Genomic DNA, 26,423 nt, shown 5'->3' with positions numbered 1-26,423 from the left:
CTTGCCCCCCTAGTGCCCAATACGACTTGTGTAGGAAAATGACAAGAGATATGGAAGAGATGGACGGAGAGAGAAGACGGATTGCAGGTGAGGAGAAAGAGGATCCCGGGGCTGGTGGGCGGCGTCGGCTGTGGGCGCCGCCGCCGCTTTGCCGCTGCCGGTACCGCGTGCATGTACATGAACTCACATTGTGCAGCTGGGCAAGCTTGCCTGAAGCGGCGACTTGTACATGGCGGCATGAATGTAGGTAGTAGGAATGTGCCGGCTATTGTTGAGCGGTTGTGCCTTATTTTTTCTTATTTTTTTTGAAAGGTAAAATTGACCTGGGAAAGGACGGAAGCGAGGGAGCAGGGAGATGCTGGCTTGGTACAAGGTGATGAGGTGGGCTGTTGGTTGAGTGGCTCTAGAATTTTACTGCCTTTTAGAAAAAATAAAATAAAGACACTTGCCCACGCAAACATGTTGGTGAGTCGGCATGTAGGTAGTTACAACTGCTCATGTGCGAAGCAACCACGACGTCTTGTCCGAGATGGAGGGCACAAGTCTCCTGCAGCGCGACAGCATTGAATATAGACGATATAGACAATATAGACCGACGCTCTTTTGCATTTCTATCCCCGTAGTTGCCATCATTTCGCAACAAAATTCTACCAACGCTTTTTTTCCCCGTCCACAATGCACACTAGCGCGCTTGCCTTGGCGCGATGGGGGCCAAAAAAAACCAACAGGGCACCGTGAACTTGCACAACCCGTCCACCATCGATCTTGACCGCGACAGGGCCAGATCCCCGACGACAAAGCTCCCCATGAAGCCGTACACGAACCCCCTCCCCGCGCCGCCCCCGTCCGCCCAGCGGCCCTTTGACCCGTGGAACTCGTCGTCCACAGGTCACCAGCGGCGCGAGGCGTCCCGCCGCGAAACGGACGGCGTGTCCGAGACGGCGTGGCGGGCGGCGCGCACGGCCAAGCTGAACAGGCAGTTTCAGACCCAGGAACGCGTCCTGCCGCCGCCGCCGCTGCCTGACAGCAAACCGCTGCTGCAGAGAAAGAGCGTGGCGGAGATGCTGGCCAAGCCGGGTTCGATGAACTCGGTAAACTCGAAGCAGAGCATAGTGTCGGACAAGGCAGACAGCAACGAGCAACGAGGCCCGCGGTTGTTTACCGGCATCGTCGTCTACGTCAACGGCAGCACCGCACCGCTCGTCTCCGACCACCACCTCAAGACGACGCTCGTCGCGCACGGCGCGCGCGTGGCGCTGCACCTCGCCCGCCGACAGGTCACGCACGTCGTCCTCGGACGCCCGGCCGGCGGGCTGGCGGGCACCAAGAAGGACAAGGAGATTCGGAGGCGCGGCGGCTGCGGCATCAAGTATGTTGGTGTTGAATGGTGCGTATTTTTTACCTGGCGGGGGGAGTACATTCTGGCAGGCAAGGATGTGGGAATGAATGGCTGACACTGCTTGTCTCAAAAGGGTCTTGGAGAGCATCCGCGCTGGCACGAGGCTCCCCGAGGCGCGCTTCGCTCCCGTTGGCCTCGCGCCCCATGGCCAGAACAGCGTCTACGGCATGGCTAGGGAAACCGCCCACTGCTTGTCGGGAAAGGAAAAGGGTCAAACGGGGGATACGAATACTGCTTCTCGAGACGGAGCCTGAATCGACAACCCCTTCGTCACACCTCCCCCCCTGGCCCCTCGACCAGCATCGTCATGGTCTGGCCGACGGCTCTGCCGTGAATCCAGCATGTTCTCGTCCTCGTCGCCCACACACACCTGTGCCACGTCAAAAAAAAAAACACACACAAACACAACGACGGCGCGTGGGCTAGAGAACCTTGGCCCTTCTCTGCTGATAGTCACCCCATTTGGCCCCCAAAACAGGGTTGATGTGAAAATACGCCCTACGGCCGGGGTCACACAAAGGGAGCCTATCTCTTTGTATCACTTTAATTTTTTCAGCGTCATTGATGAAAAATCCTTTGTTTTATCCGGGGGCAGGTCCAGCCAACCAAACCACCTTGCCTGCCACCCACACACACACACACCACTGTCACACAGTGTGGTCGTTTTTTTTTTCTTTTTTTTGAAAGAAAACGCAGTGTGTGTGTGCTTGCTTACGGTTACACAACATGCTGGGTTGAGAGAGACATTCCCAAAAAAAAAAACCAAGGCCCGTTGGGGGGGGGGCGAGGTTGGGAAGCAAGGGAGAAACGGGTAGATGCTTGTCTCTCTCGCTCTTTTTGTTTTGGCAAAGAAAAATGGGAAGAACGGGATCGGCAAAAAGGAAAAACGATGAGCAGTGTGTATGGAAATCATTGGCCGTGAGGGCAGGGATGGGGGTGTTGTTGCACAACGTTTGCCTATACACCGCATGTTGAGATGGCCTCATCGTTGGTCAGCACCATCCCCCCCAGCGCGCGACCCGGCGTAGTTTATCGAGATGGGCACAAAGAAGGGACGGGAGACGCTCGAACCAAGAACGATCCGCCCGTGAGCCCGTCAACATGTTGCCTCTGTGCTGCCTTTGGGGGGAGGTTGGCGCGTACACAGAACGACCCGTTCACACCGACTATCAGGAAAGCCCCTTTGTGTGTGTTTTTTTTTTAATTCTGTGCGAGGAGGGGGTCGTGTTGGTTCGAGCTTGGCATAGAGGGAAGAAGAAAAAAAAAGGCCCTGGTCTTTGTGCAACCACATGCAATGCAGTGCTGCGCTGGCCAAGTTGATGTGTACGGATAGAACCGCAGATGGTGCGGATGGACCACAGCAGATCAGTACAGCACCAAACCCCCCCGCCGCACACAAAAACAAATGCACATACTCGGAGAATCAATGCGTGGAGGGAAGGGGATATGCGTCAATGCTGTAGAACGAAAAGGGGGGGTGGGTGTCGGAGAATACGACGGTGATGTTGTGGGCGCGTGGTTTGTGGACGAAGAGGCCATGCACGACCAACGGCGGTCGCGTGCTTGGATGCCGGAATAACTACAGCGGTTGGCATGTTCATGATGGTGCAAGCGAAGTCTATCCAAAATGTAGTATTCAATCGTGACGGCGTCACTACTCGCACTGGTTCCAGCGAGTCTAGCAATCGGCTTACACGCCAACCCTATCTAGCACTGCAACCTTGTCCATCTCCTCCCGTAGACAATCTACAGCTTCGCCTTGGCCTCGACCGGCTTGTGCTTGTGGCCCATGGTCTCAAAGTACTCGCGAATCTTGGCGCGGGCCACCTCGACGGCCGCGGGATCCTCGACCGTGCTCGGCACCGTCACCTCCCTGTCAAAGTCCCCGTGCACGGCATTGTCGACGAGCTCGCGCAGCACGCGCCGCAGCGTCTTGCCCGAGCGCGTCTTGGGGATGACGCCGCGGCCCTGCACGATGCCGCCCAGCGTCGCAATCGCGCCCACCTGCGCGCGCACCAGCGCCTGGATCTCCGCCGCCACGCCCGCCTCCGGCATCGCCGACACCGGGTGCGCATCACCACCCGTCGACAGCGTGATAAAGGCAAACGGCAGCTGGCCCTTGAGCGCGTCGGGCACGCCGACCACGCAGCACTCGGCGACGAGCGGGTGCGAGGACACGGCTTGCTCGATGCCACCTGCGCCAAAAGTTAGCTAAGGGTTTTTCTGGGAAAAGGGGGAAGGGGGAAGGGGGGGAACGTTACCGCTCGAGAGACGGTGCGCGCTGACGTTGAGCACGTCGTCGTGCCGGCTCATGACGTGCACGTAGCCCTCGTCGTCAATCATGCCCGCGTCGCCCGTGTCCATCCAGCGGCCGCCGAACCGCGCGAGGTAGCTCTTGTGGAAGCGCGCCTCGTCGCCCCAGAGTGTGCGAAACGCCGTCGGCGCCAGCGGCATGCCGAGCACAATGTTTCCCATGCTTCCGCGCGCGAGCTCCTGCCCGTCGTCGTCGACGACGCGGATGTCGAACCCCGGCATGGCCTTGCCCGCGCTCCCCGGCCGGATCGGCGGCGGCAGCAGCGCATGGTCGCCCGTGTCATCGCGCGCGGCGGCGTGCGGTGCCAGCGCGCGCCCCGTCATCGGCGAGCCCACCTCGGTCGACCACCAGTTGTCAATGACGTGCGCGGCGGGCTGCGCGGCGTACTTGTCGAGCAGGTCCTGGTACATTTGCACGAGGCGGGGCTCGGAGCGCTCGCCGGCGAGGAAGAGCGCGCGCAGGGAGCGCAGGCCGCCGCGGACGCCGACGCGCGCCAGACACGCGCTGTGCGGGTCGTCGCGGCGGATGGCGCGCAGCGCCGTCGGCGCCGTGAAGAGCACGCTGACCTTGTACTCGTCGACGAGGCGCCAGAGGGCGGACGCGTCGGGGGTGCCGACGGGCTTGCCCTCGTAGAGCACCGTCGCGGCGCCGACCAGCAGCGGCGCGTACACAATGTACGAGTGCCCCACGACCCAGCCGATATCCGACGCGGTGCAGACCACGTCCCCGGGCCCGCGCACGCCAAACAGGTACCGCATCGACAGGTGCAGCCCGACGGCGTGGCCGGCAGCGTCGCGCCGCACGCCCTTGGGCGCGCCCGTCGTGCCCGAGGTGTGGATGACGTACACGGGGTCGCTGCTGCCGACGGGCACGCAGGCCGCGCGCAGGCCGCGCTCCTTGGCGCTGCGCAGCCACTTTTGCCACGAGGATTGGGAAACGCGGCTGGTCTTGCCCCAGCGGAGCTGCTCGCGCTGCCAGATGATGGTGCGCCGCGGCGGGTGCGCTGCGAGCCTGAGGGCGGCCTCGACGAGCGGCCGGTACGCAATCGGCGGCTTGTTCCCGTCGATGCCGCACGAGGCTGTCAGCAGCAGCACGGGCTTGCAGGCGTCGATGCGCGCGGCGAGGGCGGCGCCGGCGAAGCCGCCAAAGACGACGCAGTGCACGGCGCCGAGACGGTTGATGGCGAGGATGCCGATGAGCGCGGCGGGGATCATGGGCACTGGAGGTCAGTCTTTTTCTGCCATATATCAATCAAAGTGTCTTTGGGGGGGCTTACTGTATACCATGACGACGTCGCCCTTCTTGACGCCTTCCTCGCGCAGCGCGCCGGCCAGCGTCTCGACCTGTTCCAGGAGCTGGGCGTACGTGTAGGTTTCCTTGGTGCCGGTGACGGGGCTGTCGTAGTAGATGGCGACTGCGTCGCCGCGGCCGGCGAGCACGTGGCGGTCGACGCAGTTGTAGCAGGTAGACAGCTCGCCGCCGGGGAACCACTCCCAGTCGGGGTGCGGGGTGCCGCCGTCGGCGAGCGTGCGGTCCGAGGTGCGCAGCGTGGCGTCGGGCTGCCTGTGCCAGTGCAGCTGGGCGGCCTGCGCGGCCCAGAAGGACTCGGGCGCTTGCAGGCTCTCGCGCAGGACCTCGTCCTGGAGGTGAGGCATGGTTCTCTGGCGGCGGTGGACGACGGGCAGGGCGATGCGGCGGGACATGGACTTGTGTTGTCAATGGGTGTTGGGATCAGGGGAGAGATTTGATGGCATGAGGAATGTAAAATGATGGGGATATGCGGCGGGACATGGACTCTGTGTCAATGGGTGGTGTGGGCTCAGGGGAGATTTTATGGCATCATGAATGTAAAAATGATGGGGGTAAAGGAAGAGAGGAATGGAAATGCCGGATAGGAGTTTGAAGAGAGACTGGGGATGACAATGCTGGGATGTAGTCGAGCTTGTGTGGGGGCTCGGCACTTAGTGGACAGCCAATGGCGGCGGTCCGGTTCGATTCGCGCGGCTACTATGGAGAGCAAGCCGGCCCGAGTCCCCGCTTCTCCAGCCGAGCTTCCTTTTCCCCGGACACTGGCTGGAGACGAGCGTGTAATGGCGGTTCTGTGAATTGTTGGTTAATTTCTAGGATTTCCAGGGTGAAGTGGTTGTTTGTATTCGGCAGTCGTGTCAATGAGTGAGTGAGATTGCTGTATGGCTGCGCGGCTACATGTCGGCTACAAGGCCAAGTGATGGTGATGAGGTGGCATGCGCATCTAATTAATGTACTTTGATTGGGTTGTTTGTTCGATTCGTTTGTTTGCTGGATCTGGAGCTCTGTTATGGTCCTGGGCCTCTGTTATGATGTCGTGGGGATATATCGAGATCCTAGTCAAAGTGCAATTCAGATAGATGAACACACATCCAAGACAGCAGTTTGCAGCAGCGCACGAGGCGCATTAGGCGAATCATTATACGGCGCGCTATCAAGCTATCAGAAATACAGATTCCTCATATAATGGGTGCAAGAGCCGCACAATTAAGCAGCAAAATATTATGCCAGCTCTAGGTATAGGGTAAGGCGCCCTGGTATGCAGTACTGCAGTACAAGAAAGAAGTGTGAGGCAAGCTTATCTGGCAAGCCGATAAGAAAACCACGTGTAAACGCAAGGACGCAAAGCCAGAGAAATAATAAAGGAGCTTATCACGGCACTAATTAGAGTTTCGACAGCGATGCGCTGAATAACTACCAGTCGTTCAACCGTCGTTTTTGGCGTGTACCGTACCAAGTCCATGTACAGCGGATGCCGCAAGATGCATCGACCATGCTCGGGAGCACGCAGTTATTTTTCAAAACGAGGACGGCGCCCGGATGTCGTTGCGCGCGGGCCGTCGACCAAGAGACAATGCCAAGTCAATCGTTTGTGGCGCCATGACTGTGTGCCATGGGTGTCTGCGCCGTAGGTACAAGGAGTGGTGTGACGGATGCGCTGGCCCATGTGCCGTTCTTTGATGGTGCATTCACCATGGTTGGCATGTGCGTTGTCGTTTGGGGTACATTCAGCGTGGCTGACATGTGCGTCGTCTTTGATGGTGTGTGATGGATGCTTCGTCTAGAGTATAAACAGTTCACGAAAAAAAGATGGAAATAGTAAAGCAAATAAAGAATCAGGCCAAAACTGGCTTTCTGCTGCCCATCTACAATGGGCGAGCGAGACAATACAAAAAGCCATAAAACACCCAACACTTTCATAATAATAAAGGCGCAGGGCCCCTAAAAGAGCTTCAAGAGCGCACACATCCACACAAGCAAAATCGTGGTAAAATGACTTCAAATTATACTTGTCGAGACATGGAATTCTGCAAGAGGCACGACAGTCATCCAAGTACTCCTAGGCTAGGAAACCATTCATCGTCCCGACCACGAAAAGACCGCACATGCATGTCTAGGGGGCGAATTCCTCGCGTCGAGAAAAACAGAATATACAACGAAATGTCTGGAGCAAGCGTGGCCTGTATATACTCCACAGCGGCGAGGATCCAGAGCGTAATTATGTACCAACTCTCCCTGTCGTATCTTCCTCCTCAGGCACCCAGTGGCCCACTGCCACCAGCCATGAACCAGAACCTCATCACGACCAGAGGGTGGTCAACGATTCCGTTATTCCATTTACAGAAGGGCAGCGAAGAGGCCGACGAGACCGGCAAGGGCGGGGACGGCCTTGGCGGCACCAGCGGTAGGAGGAATGGCGCTGGGGGTAGGGTTGACGGGGACAGTGCCGTTGGAGGTAGGGGCGGGAGCAGGGGGAGCGCCAGTGGGCTTGGGGCTGTTGCATGTTAGCAGTCATTCTCGTTTCCATGCGTGTTGCGTGGCAAACATACCAGTTGTGGCAGACAACAGAAGAGACAACAGTGACCGGGCGGGTGATGGTGCAGGGGCACTCGGAGATGGTCAGAGTAGTGGGCGCAGTGACGGTGTAGGTCTTGGTGCCGTGGGTGATCTGGGTAGCCTCGGGGCAGTAGGTGGTGTAGACATCAACGACCTCGGTGGTGACGGTAACGTTGGAGTAGGCAGAGGCACCAACGGCGACGGCGATGAGAGAGGCGACGGAGAACTTCATTTTGTCGGTATTAGGTTTTGGGACTCGAAAGCGGCGAAATAGGTTGTTTGTGAGTAACGAATGAAATTGACTAAAAAGTCAGGGTATGTAGTATAGCAATGAGCGAATGAATGTGGGTGAAGAGGAGAGGAAGAAAAAGAGTGTGGGAGATTTGGAAGAGGGCGTTCTTTATACCGGCCGCTAGGGGAGAAGGGAGGGAGGGAGGGGGGGGGGGAGGAGAGGAGGTGAGGCAGGCAGGCAGGCAGCTGCAGGTGTGGCCCGTGGGATTGTTGTTGGCAGGAAGGAACTACTAGGTACCTACCTAGGTAGAAACTACGGAGTGAGTGCTGATAGTATTACGGACCTGGTAATTGGCAATGGGCACCTACCAGTCAAAAAGGAGAAGGGCGACAGAGGCCCGCCGGGACCGCCCAGTAGGCCAGGGGGAGTGGATAGTGTGGGTGGAGCCCGCTCAGGTACGCGTGCCTTTTCAGTGGCTGCCCAGCCAAGATGGAGATTAGCTATTCGGTCTCGAAGAAATAAAAAATGACTTGAAAAGAATTTATTGTTTCGCTGCTTTTCGTGACAGAGAACCGCCAAGGATATCAGTCGTGTGGTGAATCTCGATTCCTTCGTAACCCCTCTCTGTTTGCTTCCTGCTGAACGCTGAACGGTTCTGTGGAGCGGGAACTAGTTAGTTATTAGTTCTAAGGTACTTGGATAGGCTGTCACGGAATGGGAATCCATCATGCATCGCGATGAGGTCCAAGCACAGTGCGCCTTGCCGATGCCGCCGCTATTGTCGCCAAAATGCCATTGTCTCGACCGAGGCCGACGGGCCGCCTTACTGGTGCTGTATGTAGCTGTTAGGGCGCCTCCACCGCAACTGCGTAACTGGAAGGTACGGCTAAATCCAGATTATTGCACCAAAACAAAATAATTTGGTACAGGAAAACAAGACATCTCCCAGCTGACCCACTTATGCAGGAACCAGCAGGGAGACGTGTCAGCGACTCGACAAAGTCGGGGTGCCTGCACTAGTTATGGTACCTAATTATTAAGTCTCTCTACAAGCAAAATGACGGGGAAACAGTAACAAGAAGTAAAGACAAAAGAACGCCCAGAACCTCCAGCTGCAGCCGAGACACGACAGGATACTGCTGACTACTGCCATGTCACACCACGTCAGGTACCTGCCCTCCCTGCCCTCTCCATCTTTTCTCCCCAATATCATCAACATGACAGGGCGCATCATTCTTCCTATCTCGTATTCCCTCCCTTTTAAAAAAATGAGTAAAAATAACGCTGACCGTCTCTTCGCCACTCGGCTAGTTACCTGGTCGCGGCTCCCTATTGCCGCTGTGGAGAAGCCATTCGCCGCCTCATCTCAGCTCGCCAGTCTAGAACCAATCCAGTTACGCTCCTCTTCTCTCTTCATGCTGTGCCCAGCTTCGCTATCCAATCGTCCAGCCCTCTTCACGCCTTGTTTCTTGAATGGTCCTGGCAGCATCTCTGCCCCTGCATCATTTCACTCAGCTCGTGTACATTTTTCTGTTTCGCCTCTCCATTCTTACCTCGTGAATTCCCCTTTGGAACGCCCATCGAACGACCATAACTATCCCTGTCGTCCGGAACATAATTTCCTTGGCATCCCCTGTCACTCTAATTTCGCGAGCACAATTTCTTTTTCTTACACGTTGTATTCACGGAGCAGTTGTTTCCGACCGCTGGGCGACACAATCTCATCTGCAGCGATACTCTTTTTCTATTCAACGGATAACGAAATGAATATTACATCAAAATTCGGCCTCTTGTTCAGCCTACGCCACGCCGCAAGCCATCTGCACGACTCAGTCTAGACCACTCTCAGCTGTCGCTTTTCCGTCCAGCTCTCATCACATTTCAACCTCATTCCTATCCCCGTAATTAATCCCAAAAAACGATACTCGTCTCATCTGAAAATAGACGCTCAGAAATTAAAATGTATTCATTGGTTCCTTGGCCAAACCTTCTTCATCCTTGCCGTCTCGATCCGCTGAGATGAATCTGCATCCTCGACGGGTGACCCCACTTGACACGCGACTAGAGATGCATACTGGTATTTGATTGCGACCTCACATGCATCTGCATGAACGGAAGCACAAATAAGACTCGACGTATGTATATATGAATTGGGAATTCTGCGCCCTTCATACCATCCATGCATGTGACAAAAAAGCTGGCCAAAATACAGACCAAAAAGGAAGAAAGGGAAGAGGCTAAATAAAAAACGTAAGATTGATGAATATAATTTAAGAAGATCATTAAGAAAATAGAACAACTAGAATAAGGAAGATGATAGGATATCACAGAATATTGAAACTAAACAACAATGATAGTTACCTGACGTTTACAATAGTTGGGACAAGTGGTGGAGCCAGTACCAACTCATCATAGCTAGCGAACTCTTGTTCAATGCATTTGTAATCGTCCTCATCGACTCCATCGGAATGGTCGGCAGCTGGCCGTGACTAATCCAGCAACTCCGTCGGAGCTCTCCATGACCTCATCGCGTATCGTCACATAAACGTAGTAAAATGTAAACGTAGACGACGAACTCAATCCACACCTCTTTGTCATTTCCCCCAACTCTCAAGCTTCACAATACAAAAAAATCATACTCAAAATGGCTGGCACCATGAGAGCTGTTGGTGAGCACCCCGATTCTCAAACCTCACCCCCCGCATTTAGTTAATACCGCGATAGAGATCAAAGGCGGCAAGGGCGAGCTCGACGCCCTCTACATCAGCCCCGAGGCGCGCAAGCCCGTGCCCGCCGCCGGCCAGGCCCTTGTCCGCATCCGCGCCTTTGGCATCAACCGGATGGACATCATCCAGCGGCGCGGCAACTACCCGCTGCCGCCGCAGGCGCCCGCCACGCTGGGCGTTGAGTTTTCCGGCGTCATCGAGTCGTTTGGGCCGCCCGGCGGCGCCCACGACGACGACGGCGGCACTTTCAAGACCGGCGACGAGGTCTTTGGCCTCGCCTACGGCGGCGCCTACGCAGAGTTCATCGCCGTCAGCGTCAAGATGCTGCTGCACAAGCCTGCGCACCTGAGCTTTGAGCGCGCGGCCGCGCTGCCCGAGGCGTGGATCACGGCGACGCAGGCGCTGCACCTCGTGCTGGGCTTTGTGGCGGGAAGGACCATTCTGTGGCACGCGGGCGCGTCGGGCGTCGCGACGGCGGGCATCCAGCTGTCGCGGCTGGCGGGCGCGCAGGCCGTGTACGCGACGGCGGGCACCGACGACAAGTGCCGGTACGTGACGGAGACGGTCGGCGCGACGGCGGCGTTCAACTACAAGACGCAGGACTGGGCGGCCGAGGTCAAGAAGGCGACGGGCGGGCGCGGCGTCGACTACATTGTGGATTTTGTGGGCGGCAGCTACTTTAACAAGAACCTCGACGCGGCGGCGCGCGACGGCCGCATCGTCATGCTGGGCACGCTGGGCGGCGCGCAGGTGCCCGAGGCGCAGATTGGCATGATCCTCTACAAGCGCCTCCGCATCGAGGGCAGCACGCTGCGCAGCCGCGACGAGGACTACCAGGGCAAGCTGCGCGACCGGCTGGAGGAGTACCTGCCTGACTTTGACTCGGGCCGCCTCAAGATTGTCATTGACACGGTGCTGCCGTGGGAGCAGATTCAGGATGCGCACCGCCATATGGAGGACGGCAAGAACTCGGGCAAGATTGTGTGCACCATTGGTCACTAAGCTCCGTGTGCGTGGGATGGAACGTGGATACTCGTGTATAGGAAGGAGTTCATGAGGTCATCGCTAGGTAGAGAAATCAAAAACAAAGCAGAGCCGCGCGGTCGCGAATAGTTAGTGCTCCTTGACCCATTTCAGCATTTGCTCATAGGCGGTAACCTGAGCATCCTGTATTCCGGCCTCTTCGTACTCGCCGACGACCGCAAAGCCTGCCCATCGTTAGCATGAATTGCGAAACAAAACGCAGCAGCCATCTTACCGTGGGGCACACCGGGATACACCTGGACTTGGTGCTCTAGGTTCGCCTTGGACATGGTGTCCTCGCCCAGCGTGCGGACCTCGTCGGTGAAGAGCGGATCGTCCTCGACACAGACCAGGCTCAGCGGCACGCACACGTTGTCAAAGTCCTCTGGCGCGACCGACGCGGCGTGCGCCAGCGCGCCGGCCTTGATGTACGGGCCGTGGGTCGTCGGTCCGCTCTCCTCGTCCGCCGCCGGCTCGGTGGTCTGCTTGCCGAGCAAGAGCACGAAGCGGGCGCCGACGCAGTAGCCGACGGCGTAGATGCCGTCGCCGTGCTGGACCGCGTCGGGGTACTGGTCGCGGGCGGCGTCGAGGACCGTGTGCAGGATGGGCAGGACGCGGTCGGGCGTGACGCGGGCGAGCCACATGTCAATGACAAACGACTTGGTCACCTCGGCGGCCTTGAGCTTGATGTGCTCGAGCCAGGAGCTCGTGTCGTCGGCGATGGTGACGGCGCCGGGCGCCGCGTCGCCGCCAAAGATGTCGGGCATGAGCACGAGGAAGCCCTCCGAGGCGAAGCGGTCGGCCTGGATCTGGTTGTTGACCGACTTGATGCCCGTGCCGCCGCTGAGGAACAGGAGCAGCCGCGCCGGCGCGTGTGGGTAGTCGGCGGGCTTGGAGATGTAGACCTTGGAGCTGCGTTAGCGGGTGTTGGGGACGGGTGGCGCGGGGGGGGGGGGGGGAATTTGTACATCGATGTCGTTGAGCTTGATGATTTCACCGGTGGAGGACTGGCCAGGTGCTGGGAAATGGTCAGTGGGAGTCTGATGAATGGGGAGACGCGCTCTCACGCGTAGGTCGATCGGTGACGCAATGCTCGCCGACGGGTGCAGCTGGGGCTGGAGCTGGAGCTTCGGCAGGGGTGCTGGTCTCTTGGGCATCGCTCTCGGGCGCCCTCGTCGCGTTTTCGGCGTCGGCCATGATTGCGGCTGGCTTGGTTGGGTGTGATGGTTTTTACAAAAGCATGCGTAAACATCGTTTTACGAGGGGATCCTGTCAAGCTCGCCAGGCTGGTAATGGGGCGGAGCAGTGACGGCACTGTGCGCCCACAGCACGACTGCAAAGCCAACAACACATGATTGAATAAGATAATTACAATTTGTAGTCTACGAAAAAGATAGAACAAATCCAAAACATGTCAACTATTTTATTCATTCCCTTGCTTGGGTGCTGGTTGTTATATAAGCAGGTGGCGACCCCGCTCACGGCAATTGAGGGGCGACTACGGTAGCACATTAGGGCCGCTTTATTTTTAGGCATTATCATAACATTCTTTATTTTTTATGTGGTTTTTTTTTCAACTTCTTAGCTACTAAAATTATAGAAGTTATATACCATGTTTAATATAAGAGAGAGTTTTATATACTATAAATTAGCCCTTATTTTTCTCTTTATAACAGTCCCATTTTTGTACCTGTATATCTATATACCTATTTCCTTTTTTTCCCCTTTATTGCCTTGAGTCTATGATAGCTACTAAATCAAACTACCTCTATACTAGGTTAATAGAAACTGCGCGGCGCGGCGCGGCCGTAAGCGGAAGTAGACCAAGGATGGCAAGGGAGGCTGTTATGACGGAAAGCTAGTTACGGTTTATAAGGCTGTGTGGCAGAGTATAAGGCTACATCTCATGCTGCAGTAGTGGGATAGGGCGCTGCTGCAACGAGTACGCTAGATACTCGGCAATAAGGGCGTATTTTTAGCCTGCAAATGCCGCGAGTTAGATGTGAATACTAACTAAATTCCGGTGCTTTGCCGCCATTCCCGCAGCAAAAAAGGCCAAGCCTGTTGGGTGTTCCGTCGACGCTCCGCAGGGACGCAGAAAAGTTATCCAGGTCAGAAGCGTGCTGGTATCATGAAGGGCTGTGCTAGGCACGTTGCAGGGCTACCGACGAGTTCCGTATATGCGCACGAGGTTGGAATTTAAGCTTAAAATTCCCGTAACGGGCGTTACCCTTCTTGGCGCAATTTTAGCAGAATTGACGGGGCCGGTCCGGAGCCGGCAACGTCTTGGCGCATTGCAGATCAGGGCGAAGGAGCCTGTTGGAAATTGCCAAGAGAGGGGACGAAGGGATTTTTCTTTTTGCATGCATCCTGCGTGCCTGATACTCCATTCTTGGCCTGATTTGAATTTCTCCATGTCTAATTTGTAGTGGGTGTGAACAAATGTTTGGAAATGGTCATGTACTGCTAGTTACTACCGGACGCTTTTGTTCGCTTACGAGGGAGCGTCTGGTGGCCCCCTTGACTTTACAGTACTACAGCAGTTTAACTAGAGGTAGATTTGAGGATTAATTACATCGACCAATTCCTCACATGGATATAATATCAGTATATAATACCGGTACAAATTATATAAGATAATAATAGAATACAACTAGGCTGACTAGAGAAGGAAATCCAGCACGCGACTGCTCTACCACAGGATATTAGCCCCTGCACCAGCCACCACCACACCTATGACGACCCAAGATTTACCAAACGTCCCTGCGGCGGCGCTGCTGGACTTACTCGGCGTCTGCGCCTCCGCTGTTGTGGTCATGGTAGCCGTCTTAGACGCCGACGTCGGCGTTGTAACGCCCGCGCCGGCCGTAGCATCCGGCAGGCTGCTCGACCTAGACGACTCCCCCGTGACTTGCGCGGCGGCGTAGCAGCCCGCAAACGCAATCGTGTCGTTAAGCCACTCGGGCCCGTTGGCGAACCACATCATGGCCTTGCGCCAGGCGTTGGGGCAGAACTCGGCCTCGGCGGCGGCGTCGGCGGCGTGCTCGCTCCACCAGACGGAGGCGCTGCTTGCGTACGACGAGTACGCGGGCAACACCGTGGCGGGCGCCGCGGTGGCGAACGCGCACCACCGCGAGTGCGCGGGAAAGGCGCAGACGGTCTGGCCGACGTGGTTGGTGGCGGTGGGCGCGCAGCTGGCGTACAGGTCGTCGCCAAAAGACAAGAGCGCGTCGAGGAGTGCGCCGGTCGGCTTGGGCACGTCAAAGAAGGACACGAGTGTCCTGGTCGAGCACTCCCACGGATCTGACGTCTTGCGCGGCGCGGTGGTGGGCAGGATCGTGTCGAAGACGGAGGCGGCGACGGCGAGCGGCTGCAGCGCGAGGATGGATGAGAGCTTCATGGTGGGCAGAAGAGGTGGCAGAAGAAGTAGCAGCAGAAGTGGCAGGAGAAGAGAATCAAGGAATGAATGGATGGATAGATGAGGGGGCGGAACTGGAGTAGAGTTGTATTTGACAGTATATCGGGGCAAGAGAGGGACGAGAAGCAAACGTCAAAGGATCACGGGTAAAGAGTGTAGTACGGAACAACGGTTCATTAAGCTAGTGACGGCAAGGCCCTTGCCGTCATATCAAGCTAGTATGCGTCAAAGCTCAGGGACCCTGAGTTGACAGCTGTGTTACCTCAAGCTCGCATAAGTCAAAAACCCAGGGATCATGAGTTAACGAGTGCACGACGCCGTGTGGGGAAGGAGCTGACATTGTCGGACAGGTGACGGACATGACGAGCCTCAAGATGCCTGACAAGATAAAAAAGGGCAGCGGCAAAAAGGGCGACAAGTCGAACCCGTCGAGCGAACCCGTCCGGGCGGCGGCAGCAGCCGGAGGCGTCGACCAAGGCGCGAGGGCCAGTCGCCCGCGGTGCGCAAGTGGTACCGCGAGCACGCGCCGAGCTGGCGCAACCAGAGCCCGGGCGCGGCGTGCCAGGGCGACGAGTGGCCGCCGTACTACTTCCTGCAGAAATCCGACGACGAGTTCAAGCTCGGCGGCGAGGACCCCAGGGGCGGGCGCATCCGGTTCATCCCCGCCAAGCACAACGGCGGCGCGGGCAACGTCTGTTGCTTGTTAGGGGAGGGAGAGGCGGATAGGTAAAGGGGAGGATGGGAACGACATGCAGGGTGCATATAATCTGTTAGAAATGCGATGGCAAGATTTGTATCCGAGATGGTAGGATTTGAATAGGAGATGTAAGGCATAATTTACAATTTATGCTTAAATTCACGTTAATTCCTACACCGACTTTTAATTACTGGGGCGGACGCTGGTAAGCTAGCTGCTAAAGCATCTCTCTCTTAGCTTATGATTAATGATGCCTAGATATTGCCTCGCCGCAGTTCTACACGCTGCGCATCCCTTCTACTCGCGACAAGCACCGTAGCCATGTCGTCAAACGAACCCGACTACAACCGCGCGGCCGACATGCACCGCGCGCCGCTGCACACGCCGCAGCAGATGGCCGCCCTACTCCTCGACCTATACACATTCCTCACCACCCTCCACTTAGACCCGGCTGATCTCAAGGCGGCCCCGGCGGACGGGTGGCCGGACCTGACGCCGGAGCACTGCGCGCACTTTCGCGGCGACTATGCGCTGCAGGTCCTGCGCCATCTGCCCTACCTCGGCGGCCGAGCACCGCAGCACCTGCACTACCAATGCGAGGTTGTCGACTACACGGCCGTCGACCGCGCCTGGTTCGTCGAGCACCACATGGACAGCGACACCGACGAGTGGTGGTCGACGCTCAGCCAGGTGCCCGCGGCCTGGATGCTCCCGCTGGCGCTCGGCGTCGGCAGGGAGGCGAGCAGCTTCTACTTGAACGTTGTCGATGCCGAGGTCTGCGAGGTCGTCTCGGGACTAGGCGACGACGGACCGAAGCCGCTGGATGCGTGGGTCGATGAGATGAAGCAGCTGTTTGCGTGCTTGCGGCTGATTCCGTGTGACGGAAAGCTGATGCTCGTCTGCGAGGAGGTCGAGGACACGGAGGAAAGGATTGGTGAGGACCAGTTTCGCGCGGAGGAGGGCTGTTTCCCGACCGACCTGGACGTGCGGTTTATAAGACAGGTGTATAGGGAGTATGGCTGGCCAGAGAGGTTTCGGTATAAAGAGGCTATGGCATATCTGCTGCCAGTGGTGGAAGAAATCGCCGAGGATAATGACGAACGGTGGTGGATGGACCGGATATGACCTCTATCTTCCAAAGCCACTAGTTCCCAAGGTATCTTTCCTATACTTTTTCCTTATTATTTCTTTGTAGTATATACTTGAATTTAGTTTACACAACTTAAAAACAGTGTTTACTTACTCTATTAAGGCTTTACTAGGAATATACCCTATGAAGTATTAGTAAACTGAATCGATTAGACATATATAAACGTATATATTATGTAAATGAGTCTTCTTGTGATGCCGATACTGCGTTGAAAAAGGGAACGGTTTTACTTATGAGGAGGACCTAGTTACTTGTAAGGAGGACCCAGTTACTTGTGAGCAGGACCTAGTTACTTGTGAGGAAGACCTAGTTACTTGTAAGGAGGACCTAGCTATAGTGATAAACAAGCTCTACGAGGAGCATAAAGCCATTCCGCTATTTTTTAGTCATACGCTGCTAATATTGTCTTGAGATATTGCGCGCCGCCTGGGATGTTTATTTAACCGGGGTGTTATCCATAGTGGACATAGCGGACTTGGTGTTTGCGAAGCGACGCGAGGAAGGATGGTACGATATGCACCTACAATGCTGGGGACGGCTGGAGTGGTGGTACTCATATACAGGGATATTATCCATAAGTTTCCCAACTCTGCTATCATACTTACTTTTAATTAGCAGAGGTACTAGATAGGTTATTTAGCCTAATTAGTGTATAAGAATTATTATTATTATTATCATACTTACTTGGGTGGATGAATTTTTTCGGCTGGCCATAGAAGCAAGACCAGGCAGCCACTTCATCGCTATCCGACAAATTATACTCCAAGAGTTTATCTAGTCTCAGCGCCAAAATGACTATGCTGGCCAAGCATCGAAGATACCAATGCTCCATTTCAGTCTCTCAATTCTCATTCTACATTGATCCGTCGTTTCTTCCATCGTTTCTTCCGTCGTTTCTTCCGTCGTTTCTTCCGTCGTTCCCCGAAGTAATCGTCATACCCAGCTTGAACAGAAGCGGCGAGGAAAACTATCAATAGTTGTACAAGGGCGGGCCGTCTAAAAGACGCTGACCACTTTCATCCAGGACCTCCTGCCCATTAAACATCCAGTACATTGAACCATTTCTCGGGTCAACCGCCCTGTACATGCCCCACGGATGTCTATGTAGGGAATCGTCAATCTCCCAGACAGGCTCCCCAGTGTAAAAGTTCCGAAACTCGGATTGCTGGCCGTTCAAAGTCACAATGCTTGGAGACAGCTGGCCCTGACACCTGCGGAGACCCTGTACAAGCAACCTATAGAAGGCGTATCGAAGAGGAACGCCACCTGCATTCTCTCTCGGGAAAAACCAGCAGTCGACCCTGCAATCCTCGTGAGCGATAGCCTCAAGCGTCTTGGCCTTGAACTGTAGCATAAGTAGGGAATAGCCATCAAAGCAGAATACCTGCGGGCACTCATATTTAACAGCATATCTATGCGAAGCATTAGAGTTAGGTGGTCGTTCTGACTTTCTTTCTTTGTTTTTTGGGTGCGATAGAACTTACCCTCTAAGTTCACGCGATAAAGTCAACTGCCCAGCGGAGACGATCTTTCCACGTTGCCACTCTCCCCGCAGTAGGATGTTTCTTTTAAACTCTCCTATGACTAGCGGAATCCTGGAGCGTGGCGTCTTGAAGGTGAAAGACTCGTCTACAACGTGGGCAACATGTTGGTCCGAAAAGGCCTTGGCCTCCGCAACTTGAACCAGTGGTGGAGCCGATGCAAAAGCAGCCATTACGGTGTCCGATACCTCATGATAAAACCAATGCCTAGCGTCTGCTTCGGTATCCATCCGCCAGCAATGTGGGTTTGGTGGGTACGCCCCTAAAGACTTTCGGTGCTGGTCATCCGCTTGCTCAGGAACAAAGGCGTCAAAGTTCGCTGCCATCGCTCCATTTCGTTCAAATGTATGGACGGTAACCTTGACAATGGGCTTATAGTTTCTAGTCCACGCCTTATTTGAGGAGCTTTCATACCCTGTCTCTTCAACGGGGTTTGTAGGATGGGCGTGAAGAAGTTGCTCGATTGTTGCTGCCATAGTGAAAAGACGTTGCGAATATACTCCAGTCGAGGTCGAGCCAAGTTTCGGAGGCAGAGCGAGCCATATAGGTATATTATCCTCCCATTCCCCGCTCCGTCACGTGCAGTGGAGGCTTGCAGGCGTGCGCACTAATTGGTTGAACTCGTACTCGACCCACCTTTCTGATCAGGCAACACCCTCCCGTCGTAACTGACCCGCTGCCTCCCTACTTTCACATCTGCCGCCTAAGCAGTCAAGCGCTTGCCATAAAGCCCTTCGTGACAACTTTGACTGTGCTCAGCACTGAACGCGCAGATCTTCTAGATCCTTCTTGCCCCAGCCGACCGCCGCAACTTCCATTCTGCATCCCAAGGCTGCGTTTCGATAGTCACGCGTAGACTCTAGCAAGGCAACAAACATGTGGGCGCTTTCTTTGTTATCTTCAATATATCCAACCGCGGCGACCTCATCGAATTTATTGACTGGGTCATTCGGCCCAGAAAGCTCGTCGCGCACAGAATGCCAGGCACGTATCCATCGTGGCTCCTGACGGGATCCAACGCTAACCTTTTCACTAGTTCACCTTGGCTGGCTGGAGAGTTTCTGGTTCTTGCACTGCGCCCTGGCGTAAGCACCAGCATGTTCTTCGTGTTTCAATCCACCAAAGTGCCCTGACCAAGTTCGCACTATGGCTCATGACGACCATTCTCCCGCAGAGGCTGGCCCGGGCTTGCATCCCTACCGCTTGGTCCCTACCAAACACTGTGATAGTCAAGAAACAAAAACCCAACGTCGAAGAGGAATTCACGACCGAGTTGTACACGTACAAAAAGCTTGGTGCGCTTCAAGGTAAACAAATACCGATTTGCTATGGGGAGGCGTGCTGCGATGGCACCCGGGCTCTCGTGCTAGGCGAGGTAGGTGGCGTGTCGCTTGCGCACCACTCGGTGTTGGTTGAAATGTCAGAGGAGCAGATAAAGACAATGATTTTAAAGGCGTATGGCCCGATGCTAGACCAGGGTACTGCGTACGATGATTGGAAGCCGGACAACCTTCATCTGGTTAATGGTGAGATTGTCTTTCTGGATTTGGAATGGGCGTATGATCTGAATGAAGATGACCGCGAATATGCCGTCATAATTGGCCTTGAAGCATTTCTGGAACGCTGGAAAAGGGTTAGAAGGCTGTACGAGAAGTATGGCGAGATTGAGTGTTGAGATGCTCTTATAGATGGAACAGAGGACTCAACCTTGCCACTGGGGATGGACGAGGCAGCGAAGGGCCGGGCCATTGTGACCGTTGTTCAGCAATTTTTTAGTACATAGTCTCTTGCTCCCCAACTCTCTTGCCCATAATCAATAGTAGTCTGTGTTGACTAAAAATCTAAAAAATTAAAGTCTAACATGCTGTAGTTGATGCCTAAAATAAAAGCGGTGCCACGGTAGGCGATTTCCATTAAACGCGTCCAACGCGTCGCGGTCCGCTGTCCGCCCACTGTGAACCGGGCTTCCGACGTGCCGTGCTAGATTTCACGCCACCTGCTGCGTCACTGGAAGTCGAGTTTTCGCCCAAACATCAGCACAACATCACACACAGCAGAAATGGACGCCGAATCTGCGCTATCCAAGGGGTCCTTGGAGTATGTTGGCCCGTCCTGTCATGATTTCACCGCTAACGTCGCAGCCTCATCTTCAATGATCCCGACAAGGCCACCAAACAGTTCCCCATCCCGACGATGCAATGTCTGCAAGTCAAGCAGATGGCGCCCTCTGCTCAGGGCGGCGACAGATACCGCCTCGTCATGAGCGACGGCAAGCACTACGTCCAGACCATGCTGGCCACCCAGGCCAATCACGTAGTCCACGACGAGAAGCTGGTGCGCGGCTGCATCGCCCGCGTCAAGCAGTACACACCCAACAACCTCAAGGGGAAGAAGTACGTGCCAGCGGCCCGCACAGGACAAGGCGTATCCACTGACCAAATAGCATCCTCATCATTCTCGATCTTGAAGTCATTGAGAGCTACGGCATCCTCGACAAGATTGGCGAGCCCTCGGCCGTCGAGTCCAAGGCTGCCGAGACGACCATTGCCGGCAACGACTTTTACGGTGTCAAAAAGGAAGAGAAGCCCACCCCTCAGCAACAAACGATGCCCTCCCGACCAGCCATGCACGCTGGAAACAATATTTACCCCATCGAGGGCCTCTCGCCCTTTTCTCACAAGTGGACAATCAAGGCCCGCGTCACATCCAAGTCGGAAATCAAGACATGGCACAAGGCGACTGGCGAGGGCAAGCTGTTTAGCGTCAATCTCCTCGACGAGAGTGGCGAGATCAAGTGCACAGGCTTCAACGATCAATGCGACGCCTTTTACGAGCTTCTCCAGGAAGGCTCTGTTTACTACATCTCCACACCCTGCCGCGTGAACCTCGCCAAGAAGCAATTCTCCAACCTGCCCAACGACTACGAGCTGGCCTTTGAGCGCGACACGGTTATTGAAAAGGCCGAGGACCAGACCAACGTGCCTCAGGTGCGCTTCAACTTTTCCACCATCCAAGAGCTGCAGAGCGTCGAAAAGGACAACACGGTCGACATCATTGGCGTTCTCAAAGAGGCTGGCGAGATTAGCGAGATTGTATCCAAAAAAACGGGCGCGCCTTACCAGAAGCGTGAACTCACCATGGTTGACGACACGGGATACTCGGTGCGCGTCACCATCTGGGGCAAGACGGCTAGCTCTTTTGATGCACAGCCCGAGTCTGTTGTCGCTTTCAAGGGTACCAAGGTCTCGGACTTTGGCGGCAAGAGTCTGAGCCTGCTCTCGTCTGGCACCATTTCCGTGGACCCAGATATACCCGATGCCCACCGCCTCAAGGGCTGGTACGATTCCGCCGGCCGCAACGACAATTTTACTACGCACCAGAACCTTGCCAGCGTCGGCGCTGCTGCGGGCCGCACCGACGAAATCAAGACGATTGCGCAGGTCAAGGAGGAGAACCTGGGTGTGGATGACCAGGCCTACTACACGATCAAGGCGACCATTGTCTTTGTCAAGCAGGACAACTTTTGCTACCCCGCGTGCCTGTCGCAAGGCTGCAACAAAAAGGTCCAAGATATGGGTGACGGCACCTGGCGCTGCGAAAAGTGCAATCTGTCGCATGACAAGCCCGAGTACCGCTACGTCATGAACTTCAACGTTGCCGACCACACCAGCCACCAGTGGCTCAGCTGCTTTGACGAGTCAGGCCGTGCGATTGTCGGCATGTCGGCGGACGAGCTGATGGATCTCAAGGAGAATGACGAGGCCAAGTTTATGGCGACCTTTGAGGCGGTCAACTGCAAGAAGCTGCAGTTTCGATGCCGTGCCCGCATGGACAACTATGGCGAGGTGCAGAGGTGAGCTACCGTGTTTCATTCCTACCCGTACTACGAGCTAACTGTCGACAGAGTACGATACCAGGTCATGACGGCGTCGTTCCTCGACTTTAAGTCGGAGGGCGACAAGCTGGCGGAAATGATTAAGCAATACGACATGAATAACTGAGCAATACGTAAGGAACAATACGACATGATAACTGAGCAATACGTAAGGAATAATCAAACGACTGAGTTAATAGAGTTGGTTCGGGGAGTTGAGGGGATGTGTATTGATGTGAATCTATATGTTTTTTTCTTGGTATGGGTCATGTGGGAAAATATGTACGTTATGTTGGTATTTCGGAATCGAGATGATGACATGTTCAACCCCGGCCCGGCCCCCTACAAGGCCAACTTTTCGTGCTTGAACGGCTTCTGGCCCTCGCCGTCGCCGTACGCGGCCGTCGGCTGGTAGTTGCCGCGAATCTTGTACTTGTAAATGGTCAGGCCCTCGAGGCCGACGGGTCCGCGGGCGTGAATCTTGTTGGTGCTGATGCCGACCTCGGTGCCGAAGCCGTAGCGCATGCCGTCGGCCAGCCGCGTGGACGCGTTCCAGTACGCGCCGGCCGAGTCGACCTGGTCCATGAAGCGCTCGGCCTCGTCGCGGTCGGCCGTCATGATGGACTCGGTGTGGCCGGAGCCGTGCGCGTTGATGTGCGCGACGGCCTCGGCGAGCGACGCCACCGTCTTGACGGCCAGCGTCAGCGCGAGGTGCTCCGTGTCGTAGTCGGCCGCAACAGCGTCGACGATCTTGCCGGCGGCAGCCTGGTCCCCGCCGCCCGACGGCAGCACCACGCTCGCGACGGCGGCGGCCTTTGTGGCGGCGTCGCAGCGCAGCTCCACGCCGCGGGCGACGAGCGCGGCGGCGACGGCGGGAAACGTCGTGGTGAGCGCGGCGTCGTGCACCAGCAGCGTCTCGACGCTGTTGCAGGCGGCCGGGTAGCTCGTCTTGGCGTCGACGACGGCGACGGCGGCGCGGGCGGCGTCGGCGCTGGCGGTGAGGTAGATGGTGCACAGCCCGTCGGCGTGCCCCAGCACGGGGATCTTGGTCGACGCCTTGATGTACCGCACCAGCTCGTTGGAGCCGCGCGGGATGACGAGGTCGATGCACCGGTCCTGCGCGAGCAGGCTGGCGATGGCGTCGCGCGTGGTGACGAGCTGCACGGCGCCGTTGGGCACGCTGCTCTGGTCGAGCGCGGCGGAGATGACTTGGGAGATGGCGACGAAGGACTCTGTGGATTCTTTGCCGCCTGGCAACGGGGGTTAGTACTGGGGCGCGGGGGGTAAAGTTGGTATGAACGCACCCTTGAGAATGGCAGCGTTGCCGGATTTGATGGCCAGGCTGGCAATGTTGGCAATGACCTCGGGCCGCGCCTCAAAGATGATGAGCAGCACGCCAATCGGGCACGACACGCGCTCCATGACGAGGTCGTCGTCGAGCTTGGTGCGCATCGAGATGTTGCCAATCGGGTCCGGGAGGTTGCGCACGTCGAGGATGCCCTTGAGCATGTCCTCCCACTTGCCCGGCTTGCCGAGGTCGAGACGGCTGACGAGCGCGGCGCTGAGCGAGCCGTCGGCGGCCGCTGCGCGGGCTAGTTCGAGGTCGCGCGCGTTGGCGGCCAGGATCGTCTCCCGGTTGGCGTCGAGCGCGGCGTGGATGAGGTCGAGCGCGGCGTTGCGGGCGGCGGCGGGCAGCGCGGCGAGCGTGAAGGAGGCGTCCTTGGCGGACCGGGCGGCGGCCTCGGGGGAGGCGTTGGTGAGCGACATGTTGGGTTGAATGAAAAGGGCGTGATTGTGGGAATTAGAGCATCACACAGGGCGGGGGAGAGATGGTACAAGTAAGTACTGGTGATGCAAATGGCATGTTTGCAGGTTGCCCCGCCGCGGGGATGCACTCCGAGGCCATGACATCAAACGGCCGCCGGCGCTGGTCGCTGATAGGCCCGGCGCGGAGAGGCTTGCAGATATTTTCTGTTAGCGCTTTTTCACGCCAAGGATAGAAAAACTTGAATGGTTTTTATATATCTCAACTGTATTTACGGTGCGACATTTTTTTTTTTTTCATGTTTGGGAATTGACTCGTCGAGGGAGGCTGATTCAGTTTTTGTGGTTATGACGTAGTGCCCACCGAGACCCAATGGTTGAGATGAGATATATGAGTTTCAGACTATACCTGTTTCTATATTGACCACATCCGGCCCCGATTCGTCCCGTCGAATGGATTTGACCCTCGGCGTCTGGAATACGAACACATGATAACCCAGGTACATGCTCTATGCGCTCTACACGCTGCTCCAGTACCTCGGCCGGCGCAATCGGAGGTGGAATCACGTCGTGTGCGTGCCCAACTTGAGGGTCGAAAATCGCCATCATTCGCAATTGCCGATCGGACGGTGCATCATGCAGCGTACACGGTTGCTCTGCAGCATCGCACCAAGGTAGCTGCGTGTCTCTGATTTCAGGCTGTCAAGCAAGCAACGCTGAGCGCCCGATGGCAAGAACAAGTAGAGCACGGTTGGGCAGCTATGTGTCCCATGCTACCTCAGGCACAGGGAACTTTTGTGACGGGACAGCAGTGTGAATTGATACGCGAGTGGGCAAAGATTCTTGCTCAAAAAGATGTTGATATAGATGAGTGCATATTTGGGTCGTGCCAACGCGATAGTACGCTCATGTCGCGAAGCTTACGCCGTAGACTACAACATCACTATGCTCGGAGATGAGACGATTTGCATTCATAGCCTCGGCTGGAGGAAACCCATTACTTTACAGGGTTGGTTACTGTTAACTGGTCAATTTGTATTCAGACTAAGCATAGTTGTAAAGAAAATCAATAGTGACTTTGAACATTGAAAATTCCCCATCATCTTTTTTCACATTTCAAGAGGCTAACCAACATGAAGAGAAAGGGCCATGCTCCCTGTTTTTTTAACTCGAAATCAGACCATGTAGCGATGGAAGCTACTGAACCTGGAGAAGCTGCCTTATGCGCGCCAATCGTACAAGTTTTCTCTGCAAGCACGCACAATTGTCGCTCGACAACCCGCACGATGCTATGTCCTGCAACAATTGGTAGCATACGTACTCCAGCCATGTCCCCATTGGGACCAACCGATAAGCCTGGACTCGCACGATGTCGACGCAGACGCCGAAGCCGAAGTGACGGCGCTGGCCACGGCCGACGACACCCGGGACTGGTAGGCCGTCTGCGCCGCGCTCTCGGCGCTCGCGACGGCCGCCGCGACGGCAGACGAGGCGTGAGACTGGCACGACGTCTGTGCCGCCTGGTGCGCGCTGGCCACGGCCGCAGTGACGGCAGTCTGGCAGGATGTCTGGCCGGCTTCTTGGGCGCTCGACACTGCAGAGGACAGTTGCGACGCGCAGGATGTCCGCGCCACATCCTGAATGCCAGCCACGGCACCCGACACGGCAAACGACACCATGGTCCGGCACGACGTCTCTGCTTCGCTCTTGACGCCCTCGCAGCGACTCGAGGCGTCCGGTGGCGGTACCAGGGCCTGGCACGAGAGCCGCGCCGCGCTCTCCGCGCTGGACACGGCGCTTGCGACCGCCGACGACAGCTGCGATCGGTAGGACGTCTCGGCCTCGCCCCGTGCGCTCGCCACCGCGGACGCGACGCTGGCCTGGCAGTCCTGTGGCGGCGGCGGCGGCCCTGGCATGTCCTGCACGACTACCGGATCGATGCGCAGGGCGCCCGGGCGGCTCGTCGCGACGTAGTGGTAGCACGGGCACGCGCGGCCCATGTCCCAGGCGGCGGACACGCAGGCCGGGTTCTGCGAGCAGGCTTCGGCGCAAGGGCCCGGTCCGACGGCGTCGACCTGCACGCCCTCGAGGTCGACGAAGATGTTGCAGCGGTAGGAAAAGGCCCGGCCGTTGAGGATCTGAAAGGTGCCGACGTGCGGGCGGGTGCTGTTGCCCGTGTCGGGCGAGGAGGACGGGCAGCAGGCGGAGAAGGCCTCCTCGGGGGACGTGTGCGGTTGGCCGCAGGAAGAGGTTGCGTTTTGGGCGGAAATGAGCGAGGCGAGGAAGATGGGGAGCAGGAGGAGGAGGGAGGTTATGGGAGCCATGATGGGAGAGTGAGGTTGGCACGGCAAGTAGTCGCGTGTAAGCACGGGGATGTAAGAATGTCTACACCTACTCTTTCTTGGTTGAAATTCTGTTCGT

General features: G+C 56.4%; 13 protein-coding genes across 13 annotated transcripts; 6 read left to right on the top strand and 7 right to left on the bottom strand.

Annotated features, from left to right (window-relative positions):
• Window positions 1–459: 459 nt before the first annotated feature.
• Window positions 460–1,653, top strand: CCM_02000 (Breast cancer suppressor protein BRCT, putative; the record flags this gene model as incomplete). Its single annotated transcript, XM_006667154.1, has 3 exons — window positions 460–465; window positions 729–1,387; window positions 1,473–1,653. The coding sequence occupies 3 exons, from the start codon at window positions 460–462 to the stop codon at window positions 1,651–1,653; spliced, it is 846 nt and encodes a 281-aa protein (XP_006667217.1).
• Window positions 1,654–3,145: 1,492 nt separating this feature from the next.
• Window positions 3,146–6,716, bottom strand: CCM_01999 (acetate-CoA ligase; the record flags this gene model as incomplete). Its single annotated transcript, XM_006667153.1, has 4 exons — window positions 3,146–3,594; window positions 3,661–4,932; window positions 4,990–5,419; window positions 6,657–6,716. 4 exons carry the CDS (start codon window positions 6,714–6,716, stop codon window positions 3,146–3,148), a joined length of 2,211 nt encoding a protein of 736 aa, XP_006667216.1.
• A 642-nt stretch (window positions 6,717–7,358) lies between these two features.
• Window positions 7,359–7,809, bottom strand: CCM_01998 (clock-controlled protein 6; the record flags this gene model as incomplete). The annotated part of the gene is made up of 2 exons (XM_006667152.1): window positions 7,359–7,515; window positions 7,571–7,809. The coding sequence occupies 2 exons, from the start codon at window positions 7,807–7,809 to the stop codon at window positions 7,359–7,361; spliced, it is 396 nt and encodes a 131-aa protein (XP_006667215.1).
• Window positions 7,810–10,453: 2,644 nt separating this feature from the next.
• CCM_01997 (quinone oxidoreductase, putative) lies at window positions 10,454–11,537 on the top strand (the record flags this gene model as incomplete). The annotated part of the gene is made up of 2 exons (XM_006667151.1): window positions 10,454–10,478; window positions 10,534–11,537. 2 exons carry the CDS (start codon window positions 10,454–10,456, stop codon window positions 11,535–11,537), a joined length of 1,029 nt encoding a protein of 342 aa, XP_006667214.1.
• Window positions 11,538–11,648: 111 nt separating this feature from the next.
• Window positions 11,649–12,755, bottom strand: CCM_01996 (Dienelactone hydrolase; the record flags this gene model as incomplete). Its single annotated transcript, XM_006667150.1, has 4 exons — window positions 11,649–11,743; window positions 11,794–12,463; window positions 12,527–12,576; window positions 12,626–12,755. The coding sequence occupies 4 exons, from the start codon at window positions 12,753–12,755 to the stop codon at window positions 11,649–11,651; spliced, it is 945 nt and encodes a 314-aa protein (XP_006667213.1).
• A 1,495-nt stretch (window positions 12,756–14,250) lies between these two features.
• On the bottom strand, window positions 14,251–14,958 carry CCM_01995 (uncharacterized protein; the record flags this gene model as incomplete). The annotated part of the gene is made up of 1 exon (XM_006667149.1): window positions 14,251–14,958. One exon carries the CDS (start codon window positions 14,956–14,958, stop codon window positions 14,251–14,253), a length of 708 nt encoding a protein of 235 aa, XP_006667212.1.
• A 392-nt stretch (window positions 14,959–15,350) lies between these two features.
• Window positions 15,351–15,706, top strand: CCM_01994 (uncharacterized protein; the record flags this gene model as incomplete). The annotated part of the gene is made up of 2 exons (XM_006667148.1): window positions 15,351–15,416; window positions 15,467–15,706. 2 exons carry the CDS (start codon window positions 15,351–15,353, stop codon window positions 15,704–15,706), a joined length of 306 nt encoding a protein of 101 aa, XP_006667211.1.
• A 288-nt stretch (window positions 15,707–15,994) lies between these two features.
• CCM_01993 (uncharacterized protein) lies at window positions 15,995–16,798 on the top strand (the record flags this gene model as incomplete). The annotated part of the gene is made up of 1 exon (XM_006667147.1): window positions 15,995–16,798. One exon carries the CDS (start codon window positions 15,995–15,997, stop codon window positions 16,796–16,798), a length of 804 nt encoding a protein of 267 aa, XP_006667210.1.
• Window positions 16,799–17,793: 995 nt separating this feature from the next.
• Window positions 17,794–18,840, bottom strand: CCM_01992 (uncharacterized protein; the record flags this gene model as incomplete). Its single annotated transcript, XM_006667146.1, has 2 exons — window positions 17,794–18,235; window positions 18,308–18,840. 2 exons carry the CDS (start codon window positions 18,838–18,840, stop codon window positions 17,794–17,796), a joined length of 975 nt encoding a protein of 324 aa, XP_006667209.1.
• A 400-nt stretch (window positions 18,841–19,240) lies between these two features.
• Window positions 19,241–20,039, top strand: CCM_01991 (Protein kinase-like domain; the record flags this gene model as incomplete). The annotated part of the gene is made up of 2 exons (XM_006667145.1): window positions 19,241–19,348; window positions 19,401–20,039. 2 exons carry the CDS (start codon window positions 19,241–19,243, stop codon window positions 20,037–20,039), a joined length of 747 nt encoding a protein of 248 aa, XP_006667208.1.
• A 384-nt stretch (window positions 20,040–20,423) lies between these two features.
• Window positions 20,424–22,365, top strand: CCM_01990 (replication factor-A protein 1; the record flags this gene model as incomplete). The annotated part of the gene is made up of 4 exons (XM_006667144.1): window positions 20,424–20,461; window positions 20,506–20,757; window positions 20,808–22,217; window positions 22,269–22,365. 4 exons carry the CDS (start codon window positions 20,424–20,426, stop codon window positions 22,363–22,365), a joined length of 1,797 nt encoding a protein of 598 aa, XP_006667207.1.
• A 215-nt stretch (window positions 22,366–22,580) lies between these two features.
• Window positions 22,581–24,005, bottom strand: CCM_01989 (gamma-glutamyl phosphate reductase; the record flags this gene model as incomplete). Its single annotated transcript, XM_006667143.1, has 2 exons — window positions 22,581–23,488; window positions 23,543–24,005. The coding sequence occupies 2 exons, from the start codon at window positions 24,003–24,005 to the stop codon at window positions 22,581–22,583; spliced, it is 1,371 nt and encodes a 456-aa protein (XP_006667206.1).
• Window positions 24,006–25,177: 1,172 nt separating this feature from the next.
• Window positions 25,178–26,326, bottom strand: CCM_01988 (uncharacterized protein; the record flags this gene model as incomplete). The annotated part of the gene is made up of 3 exons (XM_006667142.1): window positions 25,178–25,199; window positions 25,265–25,298; window positions 25,324–26,326. 3 exons carry the CDS (start codon window positions 26,324–26,326, stop codon window positions 25,178–25,180), a joined length of 1,059 nt encoding a protein of 352 aa, XP_006667205.1.
• Between the last annotated feature and the right edge of the window lie 97 nt (window positions 26,327–26,423).

Source organism: Cordyceps militaris (assembly GCF_000225605.1).
Source record: "Cordyceps militaris CM01 unplaced genomic scaffold CCM_S00002, whole genome shotgun sequence".
Lineage (NCBI taxonomy): Eukaryota > Fungi > Ascomycota > Sordariomycetes > Hypocreales > Cordycipitaceae > Cordyceps > Cordyceps militaris.
This window is presented reverse-complemented; position numbering and strand designations above follow the sequence as displayed.